Source organism: Perissodus microlepis, chromosome 16 (assembly GCF_051167445.1).
Source record: "Perissodus microlepis isolate ML-2025 ecotype Zambia chromosome 16, ASM5116744v1, whole genome shotgun sequence".
NCBI classification, from domain to species: domain Eukaryota; kingdom Metazoa; phylum Chordata; class Actinopteri; order Cichliformes; family Cichlidae; genus Perissodus; species Perissodus microlepis.
In genome coordinates, this window is record NC_140476.1 from 5,328,773 (window position 1) to 5,345,062 (window position 16,290).

General features: G+C 38.7%; 2 protein-coding genes across 3 annotated transcripts in view; both read right to left on the bottom strand.

Moving 5' to 3' along the window:
* The window catches only part of LOC146370264 (calcitonin gene-related peptide type 1 receptor), a 33,194-nt gene extending 27,126 nt beyond the window's left edge, over positions 1-6,068 (bottom strand). The window contains exon 1 of one of the 2 annotated variants that reach the window (XM_084908876.1): positions 5,865-6,068. The gene's annotated coding sequence lies outside the window, so the exon portion shown is untranslated. Of the gene's footprint in view, positions 1-5,847 lie in introns of both variants that reach the window. The other variant, XM_084908875.1, reaches the window with a different exon arrangement.
* Positions 6,069-8,322: 2,254 nt separating this feature from the next.
* tfpia (tissue factor pathway inhibitor a) overlaps positions 8,323-16,290 on the bottom strand; it is a 42,952-nt gene continuing 34,984 nt past the window's right edge. Inside the window, exons 3-7 of the mRNA XM_084908878.1 lie at positions 15,451-15,627; positions 14,488-14,541; positions 13,697-13,771; positions 10,265-10,432; positions 8,323-9,868 (exon numbers count right to left, since the gene is read on the bottom strand). Of these exons, the coding sequence (XP_084765004.1) occupies positions 9,780-9,868; positions 10,265-10,432; positions 13,697-13,771; positions 14,488-14,541; positions 15,451-15,627 (563 nt within the window). The 3' untranslated portion in view covers positions 8,323-9,779. The remainder of the gene's footprint in view (positions 9,869-10,264; positions 10,433-13,696; positions 13,772-14,487; positions 14,542-15,450; positions 15,628-16,290) is intronic.

Here is a 16,290-nt window from a genome sequence, read left to right on the forward strand (position 1 = left end):
GGCTCCGTCTCGCACTGCATCCATATAGCTGCTCTTCCAGTTGCGATGTAAATGTTTTGAAGTAGCTATACAACCACATGGATAACCTCCTGAGCATGCCCAGTGTGTAACCTGGTGCATACAGCACAGGCTGGTGGGAATGTGTGGTTAATTTCACCCGTTCTTTCCACTGCATAGAGCCACATTTTTACAGGTCACTCGACTTTCTTTGTAAAGTGCTTTAAATGCACTGATAGCTTGACAGATTTATACAATAGCTTAAGCTTCCTCAGCAGAATTGTTCCCGCGTTTCTGGGTGACATTTCTACATCCTAACAAGCTGCTGCTTTTCACCAAATTTATTTCCATAACTGTCTGTTTAGGGGATTCTTGGTCATTAAAATGGCAACCAGCAGAGGATTTTCAGGCCAAACACTGCCTTAAGCTTTAAATCAGTGTTTACGTGTTCTCCCAGTTTCTTTCTTTCTTTCTTCATTTCTGTGGATTTTATCAATGAAGCCTCCACTCACTTATTGGCTGTTTTTCTTTGTGCTGTTGAAATATTATAAACCCAGAAATATGTCCTTTGGGATCTCTCTCCAAGCGAGTCAAGCACCATTCTTTAATCCCCCCTGTGTTCGATTTCATTTACATACATCCAACCATTTCCAAAGCTTCATATCACACTCTTATTCTCCATTAAGAAAATGAATTCTTGAATTCCAGAGGTAGCACATAACACTCCCCACACACACACACACACACACACACACGCACACACACACACACACACACACACACTCTGAATGCAGAAAAGCAGTAAGGTTGTTCTGTGATGCATTATTTAATCTCTGGCTGAAAACCTCTTTTAGCATTTAACAACAGTCAACAGTGAGCACAGGCTGCTCAGGGACCTGTATGAGTGGTTCCCTGTGGGTAGTGCCACGACAAAAATAACACTGGAGCTCAAAATTAACAGCCCACAGGAAGCCAAGGAATATCCTCTGTATGCTTGCTGTGGGCCCTAGACTTGACCTCTGAAAGTGCTATTCACGTCACTACTAAGCGGTTCAAGTTTCTCTGTGTGCCTTGGGTTTGTGTAACGAAAACATTTTAACAGCTTAGCCCACACATGAGAGCTTCAATAAATATATTTGTTTTTGTGGAGAATATCTGAATAATGGTCATTTACAGTTAGTTTTACATGACATTGTCCCTTATTGCTGTCACAAAGGGTGCAAAGTTATTTTAAATTTATAACGGACCGCTTGTTTTCAGTAAAAAAAAACCTTTTACCTGTAAAAAGATTGAGAAAATTAAGTGTTAATCGGAGAAAATAAGACAAACTATTCAAACCACAAAAAATTAACAAGTAAAAGAATTATTGCATGCTACAAGAGGTTGAAGGCAGACAGTGTTTGTTTGGTAAGGCTGAGGAGTAACTAGCATGCAGACCTCCCCAGTAGATGTCTGCTTAGTCACTAGAGAGGTCAGCAAGATAAGGATCCAGAGCAAGACAAGATCCTGTCTGTAAGCTGGACAGTAAAGCAGCATTAGCAGGAAATCTAGTGCATTATACGGTCTGTGGCTCTGTCTGGCTTCAACGCTACGCAGAGCATCAGTCTCATGCATGTCTGATGGTTACATGGATACTGTGTCACTAGTAGTATTGGGTGTAACTTTTTACAAAATAAAATGTTAGAGTTCTCAGATTACCTTTTTGTTCTAATGTTAATGACAAAAATATACAGTTAAAATGTTACAGAACTTCCTTTCATTGCCACAAAAAAGAAAGCTCAGACACATTTGCAATATTTGGGGCAGTTTTATGGTTGTCAGTGCACATGCTAAGGCTTTTATAAGGTATTTTCCTGTCCTGAGGTGTTAATAATTGCATGTGAGCTGCTAAGAGGCTCTATAATACATTTTGAATCCTAGCTCCATAACAAGGAGGAGAGTCATGTCAGTACTACACCTCCAAATCTAGCTTTGAGATTGGCTAGTCAGTATATTTAGACCATAGGCTGCAAAGGTCTTGAGCCAACCATTGCTCCAGATCACTTAAAAAAAATACAAAAGTCTGACTCTTTGGAAACAAAATATTTAAAAAAATGAGAGGTGGCTCAAGACTTTTGTAGAGAATTGTCTTGTAGACCATTTTAACATCCGTAATCTTGTAATGTAATGAATTTTAAATATTACCCTTAGTTGCTTCTAGTCATCCTTCCTGCTAATCTTTCCTAGTGGCCACTCATGGTATTGCAATGCACAAATAATCCCTTGCAGCAAACAGAGCTTTTTCCCAGTGGCTGTAGTTCCCTATATGTTTAAACAAAGCAACATTATGATATTGACCATTACACAGACTACAGACAATAACATATTGTGTTTTTCAATGGGGAAACAAGCAATTTGAGACTTTTATTAACCTTGAAAACCAATTAACTACAATAATATGGAGAGATTTTTGGCACAGCTTAAGGCAGCCTGGGCTTGACAGTAATAATAGTTGTATTTTCACGCTAGAGTAAGTTAGCTAATTGGAAATCCAACAGAAATGGCTGCTGCAGACATTTGCTCAGAGCTGCAGAAAACGCAGAGTGGAAGAGGAATGTGAAGCAGTGTAAAGTGGTTGGAAACAAGCTCTCTCAAACAAGAAATCGCTGCACTTAATGTAACAGATTATTTATTAATGATCTTCCATCAAAGCCCCAAGAATTTACTATGAGTTTATATGGCAAAACAAAAAAACAAAAAAATTGCTCTATACTCATCTGCTAGTACTCCAGGTTCACCTTTGGAAGACAAACATGCAGCTCTTCCCAGGGACCATTTCCTCTATTGTGTATGCCAGAAGCCCCCTCCCACACACTAAATCAAGAAGCTTGTATCACTCAGTTTGTTTAGCTCACACAAACATGGAAGACCCTTAGAAACCATGCAGCCTTTTCCTTCTATCCTTCGCAGAGCGCTGCAGTTCAAAATGCCAATCACTACACAGCAACAAAGCCGTCCTGAAGCTGCTCCCGACGACATTAGGCTGTTACACGTCCCATCAGGCACCTCAATTTAAACTGGAGATGAGAAATACATTTACCCTTCATAATGTATGAGTGGAAAAATTACCTCAAAAGGTTTCATATCCCTGAAACTGAATCCAGAAGCTGAGGGGAGTGCTGCAATATGTACATCACTGTGCTTTTGTGTAATGCGATAGCTTCAGTCTTGAGTGAGCAGGGAAGAAAATATATAATATATAAAAGAGGTGGTGACTCAGTTTGAAATATGATAGGGAATCAATTTAAATACATCTGACAGACAGTGAAAGGTGCTGCAAGAAACCTGTGGTCATGAAGGTTTTTATAGAGGTCTGAGAGGTCTGAAGTGTCCCCAACAGGATGAGGAAGATAACAGAGGAATCAATCAGGAGCTGTGTCTTGGTGATTTATGAGTGGTGACGTTTTACGAGAATCATCATTACGCTAGTGACTGTGAATCGGATGGCCTTTGCACTCACCAGAGAAGGTCACCTGGAGTTTACAGGATAAATTCTTCACAAAAAGCTCCAGTTTCAACACACGTATTATCACTACAAAAAAGCCACATGAGAGCTTCTTCTAAGGCCTGAAGAAATTTCTTTTTCACGGTTCTCCATATGAATCGGCTACACTGCAAATGAGCTGCCACTGGCGCAGCTTTCTAAATGCCATGGCTGTAGGAGAAGCTCTGCTAATATCATGAAGACTGCAAAGGTTTGGGGAGCTTTGCTGCCAAGATCTTTGTCTCACCCACATTTAATAGTTGCTTTCTAGACGTGGGCAGTAAACACTCAGCATGGGTTAAATGTGATGAGCTGCACGACACTCCCATTGCACAATCGGCTCATGAATTTGGTGTAGGCCTGAGCCGCTGGAAGATGTCAGAGCGAAATGGCCTCAAAGACTCATCAGACAGCCCTGCCAACTGGCAGCTTCGATACGTTCACTGTCCAAAGTGTCTTGACGGCCGACATGCATGGGCAGGAAAGAAGATCCACTGTTTTACTAGGCTTACTTTCTGGCATTTCTCAACGTTATTTTACCTTTCCTATACTTAAGAATAAACATGTGCATATAATGTGAACTTGAACATTTAACTAGGTGTGACATTCAGGGTGGAGCACTGGAGTAATGGGCTGTTTTTGTTTTTGAGGTGTGCGTGACAAATCTGAACATCTGTGAGATCATCACAGAGACAGTAAAGCAGAAATTAACTAGTGCTGCTATATTTCTGCTTAATATTTCTCTGATTTTTCTTGAAAACTGTTAAATAATATTAATACACTTTAGTTAAAGTGATTTCTGACATGCAACTAGTAAAAGAAGCTCCTTCAAAGTTAAAGCCCTGAAAAAAAACCCAGCTTTTTTGCTGGTTTTGTACAAAATAATCCAAAGTTAAAGCACGTTTTAATCATTTTTAATTAGAAATGTCTGTTTCTGTTGTTTATGTTAGCCCTTTTTATGAAATATTAATCAGTGTTCATCTTGAAATGAGATCTAAAAATGTGTTTATTCCAAGAAGAAGTTAACTTTGGGCCAAACATGTGCTTTGAAACGAATTTTACTGCATCTTAAACTTATCACATTTTAAATGATCTGAAGTGACCAAAGCATCTTACTTAATATTTAACTGAATTCTTTTAGTTTTCCAAACATCCTCTTTCATTGGTCGTGGAGAGTTCAAATACTTAAGGCATGAGTTGAAATTGCACATTTAAAAGCAGAGCAGCAAATAAAATTCAACTTTTTGAATGAATTCAACTGCTGATATTTCCCAATCACCATAACAAAAGTGCTAAATTAGGCTAAACAACATTTAATAAACACAAGAAGTCATCTGAGAATACTCCACCTCGACATTGCAAAACCCACGGATTTCAAACATATCTAGAAACTCATCTGTTAAAAACCCAATCAGCTTCAGATTGGGAGTTACCTCTGCTCTGTCACCTCCCTTGTAATGACTCGAATGCATCTTTCCTCAGCAGAATATAGTCCGCCAATTGTGGCCATCGTCATCACATCCTCCTCCTACACACCACCATCATCACAACCATCATTCATCATCATCATGATCCCTTTCACTGTCCAGCCCACAAACTTCCAACATGTCCAAATCTGCCCCTTATGTAACCATGCAGATGATTTAGCAACCAGTGGCCGTCGCTTACATCAAAGCCTCGGTGCTGAATGGAGCTGAGTCTTTTTCTTATTCCGTTTAATTAATGTAAAAAAGAAAACAAACGCCTGACTGCGTCTTATCCCTTCCTATGAGGTATCAGTCATTAGTAGATGTATAGATTACATGTCAAATCTAAATCGGCCATGCATGCATCTTAAAATGTAACCTCTGAATTCATTTACCAACAGTGTTATCATTTCTGCGCGTGTGAAAAGATCTTAAAACCACCTGAAAACGGGACAGGGGTGAGAGCGAATGTCTCATTAGACGGAACTAATATATACATTTGATAGAAATAATCACGCACAACGCGCTTTGTTGGTCTAACGGTGTCCAAAGCGCACAAACAAAGCCGTTTCTTTATTTTCTTCCTACACCTCGACATTTCTTACATTCAGCTCCTGACAGAGGGACAATGCGGCTCAAGCGGATGCTCATCGTTCAGAGTGGGCTCAGCCATTCTATAAGTGCATGTTCCCCGGCTCCCTCAGTGCAAATACAGTTGAAATGCCCTGGATAAAGCAACAGAATTCCCTGTCACCTCTGCGCTAATTGCATTCGACGTGACTGCGGCTCAAATTGCCTACAAAACATGGAAGAGACACAGCGCGTAGACCGCAATTCACACTCCACTGTAGCACGTCCTACCACAGAGTAAAATCCACCTGGAGCGCAGGGGCAGGAACCGCAATAAACTCTCAGAGCAGTCCCCCAAAGCGTCTTTTCCTCCTCGGCTTCAGCGCAGAGAACTGGACACGGTGGACCTCCGGCGCTCAATGAGCGCAGCTCAGACGGCTGTCAGGTTGACGTTGGAAGGCAACCCACTACTTCCTGTTACATCACACTGTAGGCTACAGCTGAGGACCTGCGAACTGTGGCGAGCTCGGCACAGTGCAGGATGATGTGCCCCTTTCACTCCTACACGCTAATGCAGGCTTGTATACACAGTTTGTGTTATCAAAGAGTGTTTTTGCTCACGGGCACTTCACCGGGGAAACTGTTTTGTGCATTTTGAGTGATCTTTTCGTTCCAAGCCTGCAGAAACAATGAAATGGATCATTTTAAACACGGGGACATTTAAAGCATACGTCTAAGCCTCCCTTTTTGTTAATTTTCTTCCTTTATGGCTGGGTTAAGACATCGGCTTATATTTTATTTTACTTCTACCCGTGATCTATAATTGTGCATCTAGCCTACCACGCATTCATACATTTCTTATAAATGGATTCTTCGTTATTTGGTGGATGGGTCATTACTGATCACACACAGGTAAAAGCACTTTTTGTAGCTTTTGAATCCCTTTTGCTTCTCTGACCTTCTCTGTTTCAAACCAGCTGCAGTTTCAAACCAAACTGCTGCTATGAAAGTACTGGAGATGCTTTCTAAAGCCATAAACATATATGCACCGATAAAATGACATGCATCAAAAAGAGTCTACTGCCAGGGGAATGTGTTTTCTTGACAGGCCACATATCTACATCGACACTTTCTAGTAAAGTAAGATACAGACAAACATTATTCCACTGTGGGATCTGACATATGATGAGGATTTATTGTATTATAAGCTAGAAATACAGGTAAAAACATAATCTCATTAGCATTTACTTATAGATGTGTTTCTGTAGGAGGCTGCATTTTCCGTAAACTACAAGGAATTGCTCTGTGAGATTATGATTTGAACACGGTGTCAAAGTGGATTTACACACTCAGAATTCAGTTGATATTGAGTGATTTCAGCCACAACGAGGGTTACCGCCAGCTGGTAAAGCACACAAACAGAGGCGTAACAGACTGAAGGAAATATCTGAACCCTTGATCCTGCACTGATGGGATGTTGTGTCTCTGTTATGCTGTTGGACTCACTTAGCTAGCATGATTTGGATCCACTTTTCATTTTAGAGGAAAAAGACTTACAAAGTTCTTGCACCACTCTTATATTTCTATTGTCGATGAGAGCGATATATTCCAGCAGCTTACCAGCTAACTATTAAACGATGATTGTGTATGGGTTCAACAGAGTTTCTTCACTCAAAACAGGAGAAAGTTCCATCCTATAAAACTAAAACTATATCAGGTGATACGTCTCAGTGGGTTTGTCAGTATAGAGAATGTCTTTCACATGAGATGCATTGATTTGACATTCTGAAATTATTGTCTTGTGCAGCTTATGAAAGCATTTTTTTACAGACTTGAATAAAAAGCCCCTAAAAAGTAATCAATAACAAAACAGAGATCAAGTCTTGAAAATTACCCAGATTCCACTGAAAATATGCAGGCTGTGGATTCTGCACTACAACAGAGGTAACCTAGAAGGATGCTTAAAAAAATTCACCCCCACCCTGCACAACAGTCGTGCAGGGTGTGAATTATCAGCTTTATGTTGTTATCAAGCTGATAGTTCAGTTGACAATTCTTGCAACTCTAAATGATTTCTGTTGGCTTATTTAGAGTTCTGAAGGCCATTTTGCTATTCTTTGTTTTCCAGTGTAAAACTCTGGACTTGTCACTCACACTAAAAGAGATGGAAAGAGAGTAAATAAACCCAAAACACAATAGGATTGTTGAAATGTATTATATAAACTCTTTCAGTCCCATCCATTACAGCCATGTACAGCAAACAACACACTGTTTGTCTGCTGCTCACAAACTTCTTTCTTTACACAACACTGCCCCCTTCTGGCTTTTCTTACCAACAACATTCCAAAGCTTGAAAACATTGATTTAAAGTCATAAAAAATCAATAACAAACAACAATACAGTCATTATCCTGTTCACAGTGATTTACAGCTGTGATGGTTTCTTGATTGTGGATTTGCTTAAAAAAAATGCAATTCTGGACGAAGAATTGTGCACAACTTTAATGCTGCCGTTCACACTGAAGAGAAACTATGCCAATACCACAGTAGAATAGCATCAGCTGCTGTACGTACACAGTAAATATGCATTAGATGTATTCCCATTAAGGCTATAGTGAGAAGTTTAAATCGAAATGATAATATCTGATCGTAAAAATAGAAAGACATAAAATATGTATACATATAATAACTGCAGTGCAAAGCATTAGTGCCCAGAGCATGAACATCAGCCAAACAAATGTTTTTTGTCAATAAGCCATAGAAACAATGCGAATAATAAGTTTAATTCATTAAAAATCAAATTTAGGTAATTAAAAAATCATTTATACACAAGATCTGTTATCCCAAGCCAAGTGTGCTACAGAAGAATATGAGATGCTGCCTGATGTACAACGACACCAACAGAGAGCACCGTCCTCAGCAGCACGGTGTAGCAATTATTTCAAAGTCTGCTTGTAAGATGTTATTTTTTTTTTCCATAAATTCTGATGTAAATCGAAAACACGACTATCCTGCTGCGATATCAAAGCTCATCTGTCTCTGTGTTTCTTGTGTCTCTGTATGTCACTCAGGCTGCTGCTAAGGTCATAAATTTTAATGTTTTGTAATGAAAGGCAGAAATATTATTCTTTGATGCTATGCTTGCCCTTTTCTGAGCAAGTTATTATTGAAAAGACATCATAAAGACATGATCATCATGTATACGCTATAGCTGTTCAGTATATGTTTCATTCATGTATGGCAGCTCTTTATTAAAGGTCATGGCAGCAGCAGTCTGAGCGGCAAAGGGACGCACACAGACAAGCAAACAGGACAAGGCTCTTTATGATATTTCTCAGTGGCTAACTCTGTTTGTTTTTATGAAGCTTTTTTCTTTTAAAAAAATAAATCCTCTGAAATGTCTGTCCTCATTTGTTTCTTTTCAGGGTCCAATCATTATTCTGCACCTTCATCTAGGACGAAAGGACATCATCCCTCTTTGGTGTCACTTTTAGCTTCATTTGTCACACTTTTTCCTTCAAAAAGTCCCCCCCCCCCCCCTTATTTCAAAATGTGTTTGATTTCAGTAAGAAAGAGCCGATCTGTGACATTCCTCTTGTTGATATCCTTGCTTCTCCATTTTCTTTGTTACTTTGGCTGTTTTCATGCTGTCACATGTCGCCAATCCTACCCGGGTGATCTACTACGCCTCTAGTTCCATTACAACATATTGTAATCTACTCCTGCTCCTCCCCATGTCCACCAGTGAGGGTTGTCCTTGAGCTTGATCCAAATTCTCTATCAGTGTCATCATCATCATCATCTGCTTATTCTCCTCTACCACCACCAGTATCTAGACCACAGGGGGATCCCGCAGTCTTTTCTTCTAACGATCTCATTTAATGAACATCATATAGATGCAGATTCTAAACAATGACTCCAAACTGCACAGTGCAGCACAGCATTACTTTCATGTGTCTGACCAAAAATAAAATGAACAGAGTTTTTATTGACATAAACCTCAAATTATTCCTGAGATGAATAAACATGTTTCAACAAGTCAAGAAAATCATATTTCTAAGAGGACCAATGATGTCAAGGGGTTGTGGCAGACTTGGCTGCAGAGCAGAAAAAAAAAAAAAAAAAAACATGCATAAAGCTAAAAAAAAAAAAAAAAAAAAAAAAAAAAAAAAAACCAAACAAAACATATATTGGCATAAATACAGCTGACAGCAGAGTGGAATCTCACGCAGAGTCGAGTGTTCTTCTTGAGTAATTAAGAATGTTGTGTAAGTTTTTCCTCCTTACTCGGATCGTCATCCTCTTCCCATGACCTGCAACATAAACCACAAAATGTCTTCATATTAGATTTTTAAAATGGAATAATTAAAGACAACAAATTAAAGAGAAATGAACTGAATGAGCATGCCATGGTACGCCAAACTTTGGAACTGATCAGTTTCAGATTGTCCTGTCTTCCTCTGATCATCCCGGGTCTTAACCTGGTTCTGCTTGAGGTTTTTTCCTGTTAAAGGGGAGGTTTTCCTTCCCACTGTCACCAAGTACTTGCTCATAGGAGGATGTTTGACTGTTGGGGGTTTTCTTTGTATTATTGTAGGTTTATTACCAACATAAGTGCCTTCAGGCGACTGCTGTTGTGATTTGGCAGTATATAAATCAACTAAACTGAACTGAATTGAATTAAAGTGAATCTCTTAAAATAATCCTACCCTTTCTGATGCATTTGTGGAAGCAGTGTCTCCGGGTTATGAAGTTGTTTTCATTCCCTCCACAGCCGCTGTAGGAAAATGACTGGCATCGCTTTTTTTCTGGAATGTATGCATATCTGTTCTCTGAACCACTACAGGTCCCCTTGTCCACAGGTCTGAAGCACAGCTCTGAAAGAGTGAAGTCTGTTAATCACAAGAAACGGCAAACAACCAACTTTATTTCATTTCATCTTTAAAATGTTACATAATTCTTTGATTAAATTAGATCTAAGTTAGTTTTATTAGAGAGCTAAGACATAGGCTGAAGATACCACAATCCTAAAGGTGAGGAAGATGAATGATTCCTGTTTGCATCCACCTTAGCTTTGAACTCCACAGGAGTTTGTGTACTGTTGCATTAGGCTTCATCCACATGAAAAAGATTTTGACCGGCATATTCAGGCTGAGTCTTGGAGTAACAGATTCTGAGAGTGGAAGTTGCTGTGTAAGCCATCCTCTTTGATTTTTTTCTGTAGTTTTCTGCTGGGTGAGAGCAGCATACCCAGCAGTCCATATTCTGACTGGAGACCCATGAGCAATGACTCTTTTTCACTACTGATGCACACTTATTTTCACTGACAAACAGTGACCTTAAAAGTTCAGCATTTAGCTGAGCCTAGCAAGCTAAATACTGAGATAAGGTCACATCATAGATGTGATACCAAAAATAATGTCACACTGCAGAGAAATCCAGGATAAACAACAAAAAGTGATTTTGTTCAGGGTGAAACTACATCGCAAATGAACAAAGCCCAAAATCTGAAATCAACTGCAGAAGCTCAAGAGAGCACAGGAGGGCTTGCAGGAAACAATGACAAAAGACAATATATACACAGGGGCAGGACTATTTATACACACACAGGTGGGGAACAAGGCATAGGTGACACAGTTAACACAGGTGAGAATCCAGGGTCAGGTAAGACAAACATTAAAATGATCTCAGCGTACAATAATATTATTATTATTATTATTATTAATAATAATAATAATAATAATAATAATAATAATAACCTTTAAACCTCAAAGACCTATCCTAAACACAGAGATGAGACTCACATTATGCATGAAGATGGATATAGGAGAACACTACAGGACAAAGGAATAAACAGAAAGACAAGATAGAGGATAAGAATGGCCTGGAATTGCTTACACCGAGAGAATTAAACACACGAAAAAGCAATAATTCTATACAATAAATAATAATCAGAGTTAATACTCAAAAATGACTCATTTGGTAATGAAATCAGCCTAACAATAAGAACTTCTGACACTGGGTCTGAAACCCAAACTCAGATATACTGGCTAGGAATTCAAACCCCTAAATCACCACAAAGCCTCAGTCTTTTAGGCAAACAGTTAATATATAAGAATTATTCCACCACTGTGTTAAACTTCCAAACAAAATATAGTATGACAAGTTCTCACACATAAATAGATCATGTTGGTAGAACCGGGTCAGGGCATTGTTCATATTGTCCTTTCTCACATGTAGGACACAAAAGATGCTCCTGGGAGTGTGCAAAACACAGCACAAATGACACCCACGCACTGCCTATGAATTCATCAGTTATCTGCAACAATATGTCCACATGGGCACAAACACACATCACACAGACTTTGTATTCTGGAGCTGGCAGATTAAAGCTCATTTAAGCTCCCATCAGACTGACTTTTGAGTTCTCATACACAGCTGTGAGGTGCCCAAAGTGTTGTTTCATGCCAGTCATGCCACTGTTTGCATTGCAAATTCTCTTTGATAAAAATAATTAATTAGATAATTCAGTGAGTTCTACAGCTGCTTTTTATAAACATGCTTTGCTGGAAAAAATGTGGTCTTCTGTTACTTGTCATGTCCCATGTTACAGTAACAGAGAAACTATAACTAGTCACGGCACATAACTGGGTGCAGGCAACCTGGCAAATATATAAAGGGTTTTCATGATGCTATTGTGTTTTATTTTATTTAGCTAAATTTCAAGTTTATATTCCTTTTTTTATTATTGTTATTGATGAGATGATTTTAATGACTTTCTGGGCAGTGGAGCTGCCCAGAACTGTTTCATGCCTGAAAAAGTCTGAGATCCACAGAGCCAAAGTGTGTGCTTCACTGAGCAGCCACAAGATGTCAGTCTTTGATTTGATTTCTTTGATTTCAACATGGCAACATCTGCTTGGCAGACAGACGTCAGCATGCACACCACATTCTCTCATGCTCATTTCTGGCTTTTGTAACTTTGAGAGTCAAACTCGGTTCATCGTAGTAGTGAACTGTGACATCAAATATCACCAAAACCTACTTTCTAAATCTGTCTTTTAAAGACCTGATTAATGAATTGAAATCATAGGAAGTTTAACATTCATACCAACTTTACTTCTCAGAGACACTTTATTAGATCAACGAGTTCTTTGGGTTTTTTGTTTTGTTTTGGGGTTTTTTTGTTTTTGTTTTTTGTTTTTAAATCAAAGAATTACCCTCAAAAAGAAAAAGATTGATTCCATGGTGGAACTACAGAGGCTAACTTATCCTGAATCTCTTCTACTCAATATTTTTGACAACAGTGAAATTGAATTCTTAGAATTATAACTCTTTGAATGAGTAGAGGGCGATGGGAGACGAGCCAGGTCTCCCAGTTCTTTCCTACAAGCTGTACAAAACAGCCTTGCAACAGGACAGCTGTGATTTATGCTCCCACACTGCGAATACACCGAAAATTAGTGAGTGGGAAAGTAACAAACGAGTTGTGGGAAGAGGACACTGATGCACTCCGTTTCTGCCCTTTGCTTTTCACAACAAAAGCAATTCTGCAAGCTGTCTACCATCTATGCATCACTGCACCTTGACAATTTCTTTTCTTCTTTTTATAACAAAAAAGTTTTTGGCAGCACAAACTGCTCTAGTTAATAAATGGCCTAGAATTGCTTACTTTCAGGTCTGAGCATATTTCAGAATTCAACAATGACTCTGAGGACAAGATGAGTGATTTAATCATGCCTTGTGACCATTAATCTATCCCACGTGTCTAATACTCTGTGTAATAAATGAAAACTATGTGTACTGCTTCTAGCTTTGTGCTTCATTGTCTGACTGTATCTTAGTCGCAGAGCTTTTCACAGTTTTCTCACTGATCAAGTTTACTTCAAAAGTGAAATCAGCTACACAGCCGGCTGATGTTATTGATATCACATTCTTGACTCGTGTTACTTGGCTTTATGGGACTAACATTGAGTGAAATCCTGGCTGTTCTCAGAAATGTAGCCTCTGTGTTTATGGAGTTATGAAGAATAGTAACCTAACAACCAATTTGCATGAATAAAATCAAATTAGCCTTAATTCTAAATGCTAAATCCAAGATTTCTCATTGGGTTCTCCTTGAAAATGTGGAATTTTCTTACCGTTTGTCTCTGGATTTGTGTCATTCCCTTGCACCAAAGGTGCATTTGCAATTTGTTCCCCTGCAATTTGTTCCCCTGAAATACAACAATATGGGAAGCCATCAATCAGTCAGTGAATAAATTTACTTCCTTTGCTAGACTCAGTTGTGATCATTAATGCAAATTTTGCACCTGTGCATAAAACAGAATTGCAACAGGAAAGTGATTACATAAAGACTGGAATTAGCTTACTTGCGTCTTTATAAAATTAAAAAACTGGTACTCTAAAGCTTTAATTAACTAATGACATGCATATGTAACTACTTATTACTAAATAGCAATTTGTCCATCTGTGCAGTATTTACTGAATTTTGGACATTTTGTGTCCTTCTGCTTCCAGTCATGCCAACATAGGCTGAATGCCTCCATCAATCGCCCATCTCATTCTGGTTTTTACAGTTTTCTTTTTTTAATCCCAGTTGCAAGGGGAATGATGCCATCAGTAATAATTATATTTATCAGTTACTTAAGACACAGAATATTACAGAGAGAGGCAATGTTGAGATGGTTTGAATATATGTGCAGGTGGAAGATAGTGGATATACTGAAGCTGCCAGGAAGGAGGAGAAGAAGAGGAAGACCACAAAGAGGAAAAGGATGTGGTAAAGGAGGACATGCAGAAGGCTGGTGTGGCAGAGGAGGATGCTAGGGATAGGGTGAGATGGAGGAAGATGACCTGATGTGATGACACTAATAGGAAACAGGTGAAAGAAGAAGAAGATAGGCAGAGTGCAGTGTACAGTCATCTTTACCAGTCTCGATGATTGGCTGAACATCGTCTTTTCTTGGAGAAGGAGATTCTGGTGCTGTGGTAGGGTTCACAATATTGCCACAGACAAAAGAGAAAAGCAACATCTGAGAACATGTGTCTCGACTGCCATCCACAGAACATCAGTCCTGCTGTATTCATCTCAAAAAGGTGTTGTTTTGCAAACATTTCATCTATAAATGAAACCAAACATTCGTCTGTGTGGAATTAAAATCGATTCTCTCTACAACACGGTCTTTTGGCAGAACTGGTCACAGCCGAGCGACTTGCTCGTTATTTTCCTCAAAATTTCAATATCTAAACGACTTATGCCTAAAGTCTGGTATAATTGAGTATGCTTTGGTCACTTTAAAACCATTTAAATGCTAAATCAAGGTGGAATGTGATTTCACGGTCAGCTAAAAGTCATCACAAAGTTAATTTTCAGAGGTAGAATTATTTTGATTATGTCACCTCACTGAAATGGGTTTTCTGTTGATGCACAGCAACTGGCCATGTTTCCAATAAAAGAAAGCTATTGTTTGTAAAATATACACAAAATCCAAATGATTTGCAAGTTATTCAAACCATGTGTTTAATCAAAATCGGTACAAAGACAACATATAACATGCTTAAAATAACGTGCTGATATACAATTTGGTGCCAGCGGAACCTTTCAAAAGAAAATGATTGATAAAGTAAGTAAAGAAAATAAAGGATTCTCCACTCTGTGAGAAAGAAAAATAATGTTTCTTTACATGTAATTTTACAGATTCTAACATTATGAAAAGATTAGAGAACTCTCTGTATACAAAGGATAAAGACCATTAAGCTGTAATGAAAGGCTGTGATCTTTGGGTCCTCATGTAGGACTTCATCAAAAGCAGATATGACTATGGAAGAAATCGGAGAACGCTTCAAAACAACAGTCAGTGAACTGCATTAGTGAATGCAAGTGCATCCCTACCTGGATTTAGACATTTTGCCTGACACTCAGCCATGGTCCTGAAATTGTTGGCATTGCCAAAACATCCTCCATAATAGAACTGCTTGCACTCCTGACTTGAGCTGTCAAAGAAGAAGCGTGACACGAGCCCTCGACAGGGACCGGGAGCCTGGGGTAAATGACATGGGTTCTTCTTATCTAAGAAAGTAAAAGAGGGAAGAGTTACAATAAATTCTCTTGAAACGTGTAATTATTAATTTGCTGCTAAATAGTAATAATAATAGCATGACTTTAATATGTCGTATGATAGGGTGAGGCAAGGTGTCACAGAGGTTTCACCCAAACCCTCTGGTGTAACGACATACACCTTTTTTCACACCTTGGATCATGTGACAGCACACATGATTAATAGTAGGTCAGCAACCGCCTCTTAACGGACAAACCCCACTAGGGTTTAAATACGTGAGACACCTTTTGGTTTTAGAACTGAAGAAGCCTCCTGAATGAGATCAGACTTTAAGAAGTCCAGTCGCGGTTTTTTTTTTTCAAGCTCTTAAAAATGGTTTTGGACATTTCAGTTCATTTTCTGAGTCATGAAAGTCCATAGTTTTGTTCCATATTTGACTCCTATCTGAAATATAAAATGCTTGACAATGAAACTTCAATCGTTCAATCTTCATTAAAGAAAGTCCCACAGAAGAGCCAAACTGTGTTCAGTATTCCATAACATATAGAGCCACCATCACTTTGTTTGGTAGGATCAATGGTACTTCAGTTTCTTTCATTTTTATTCAGAACATAAAGCTTCAATGACTCTGAAATTGATTTCCTTAAAAAAAAAAAAAAAGCCAACTGAAACCA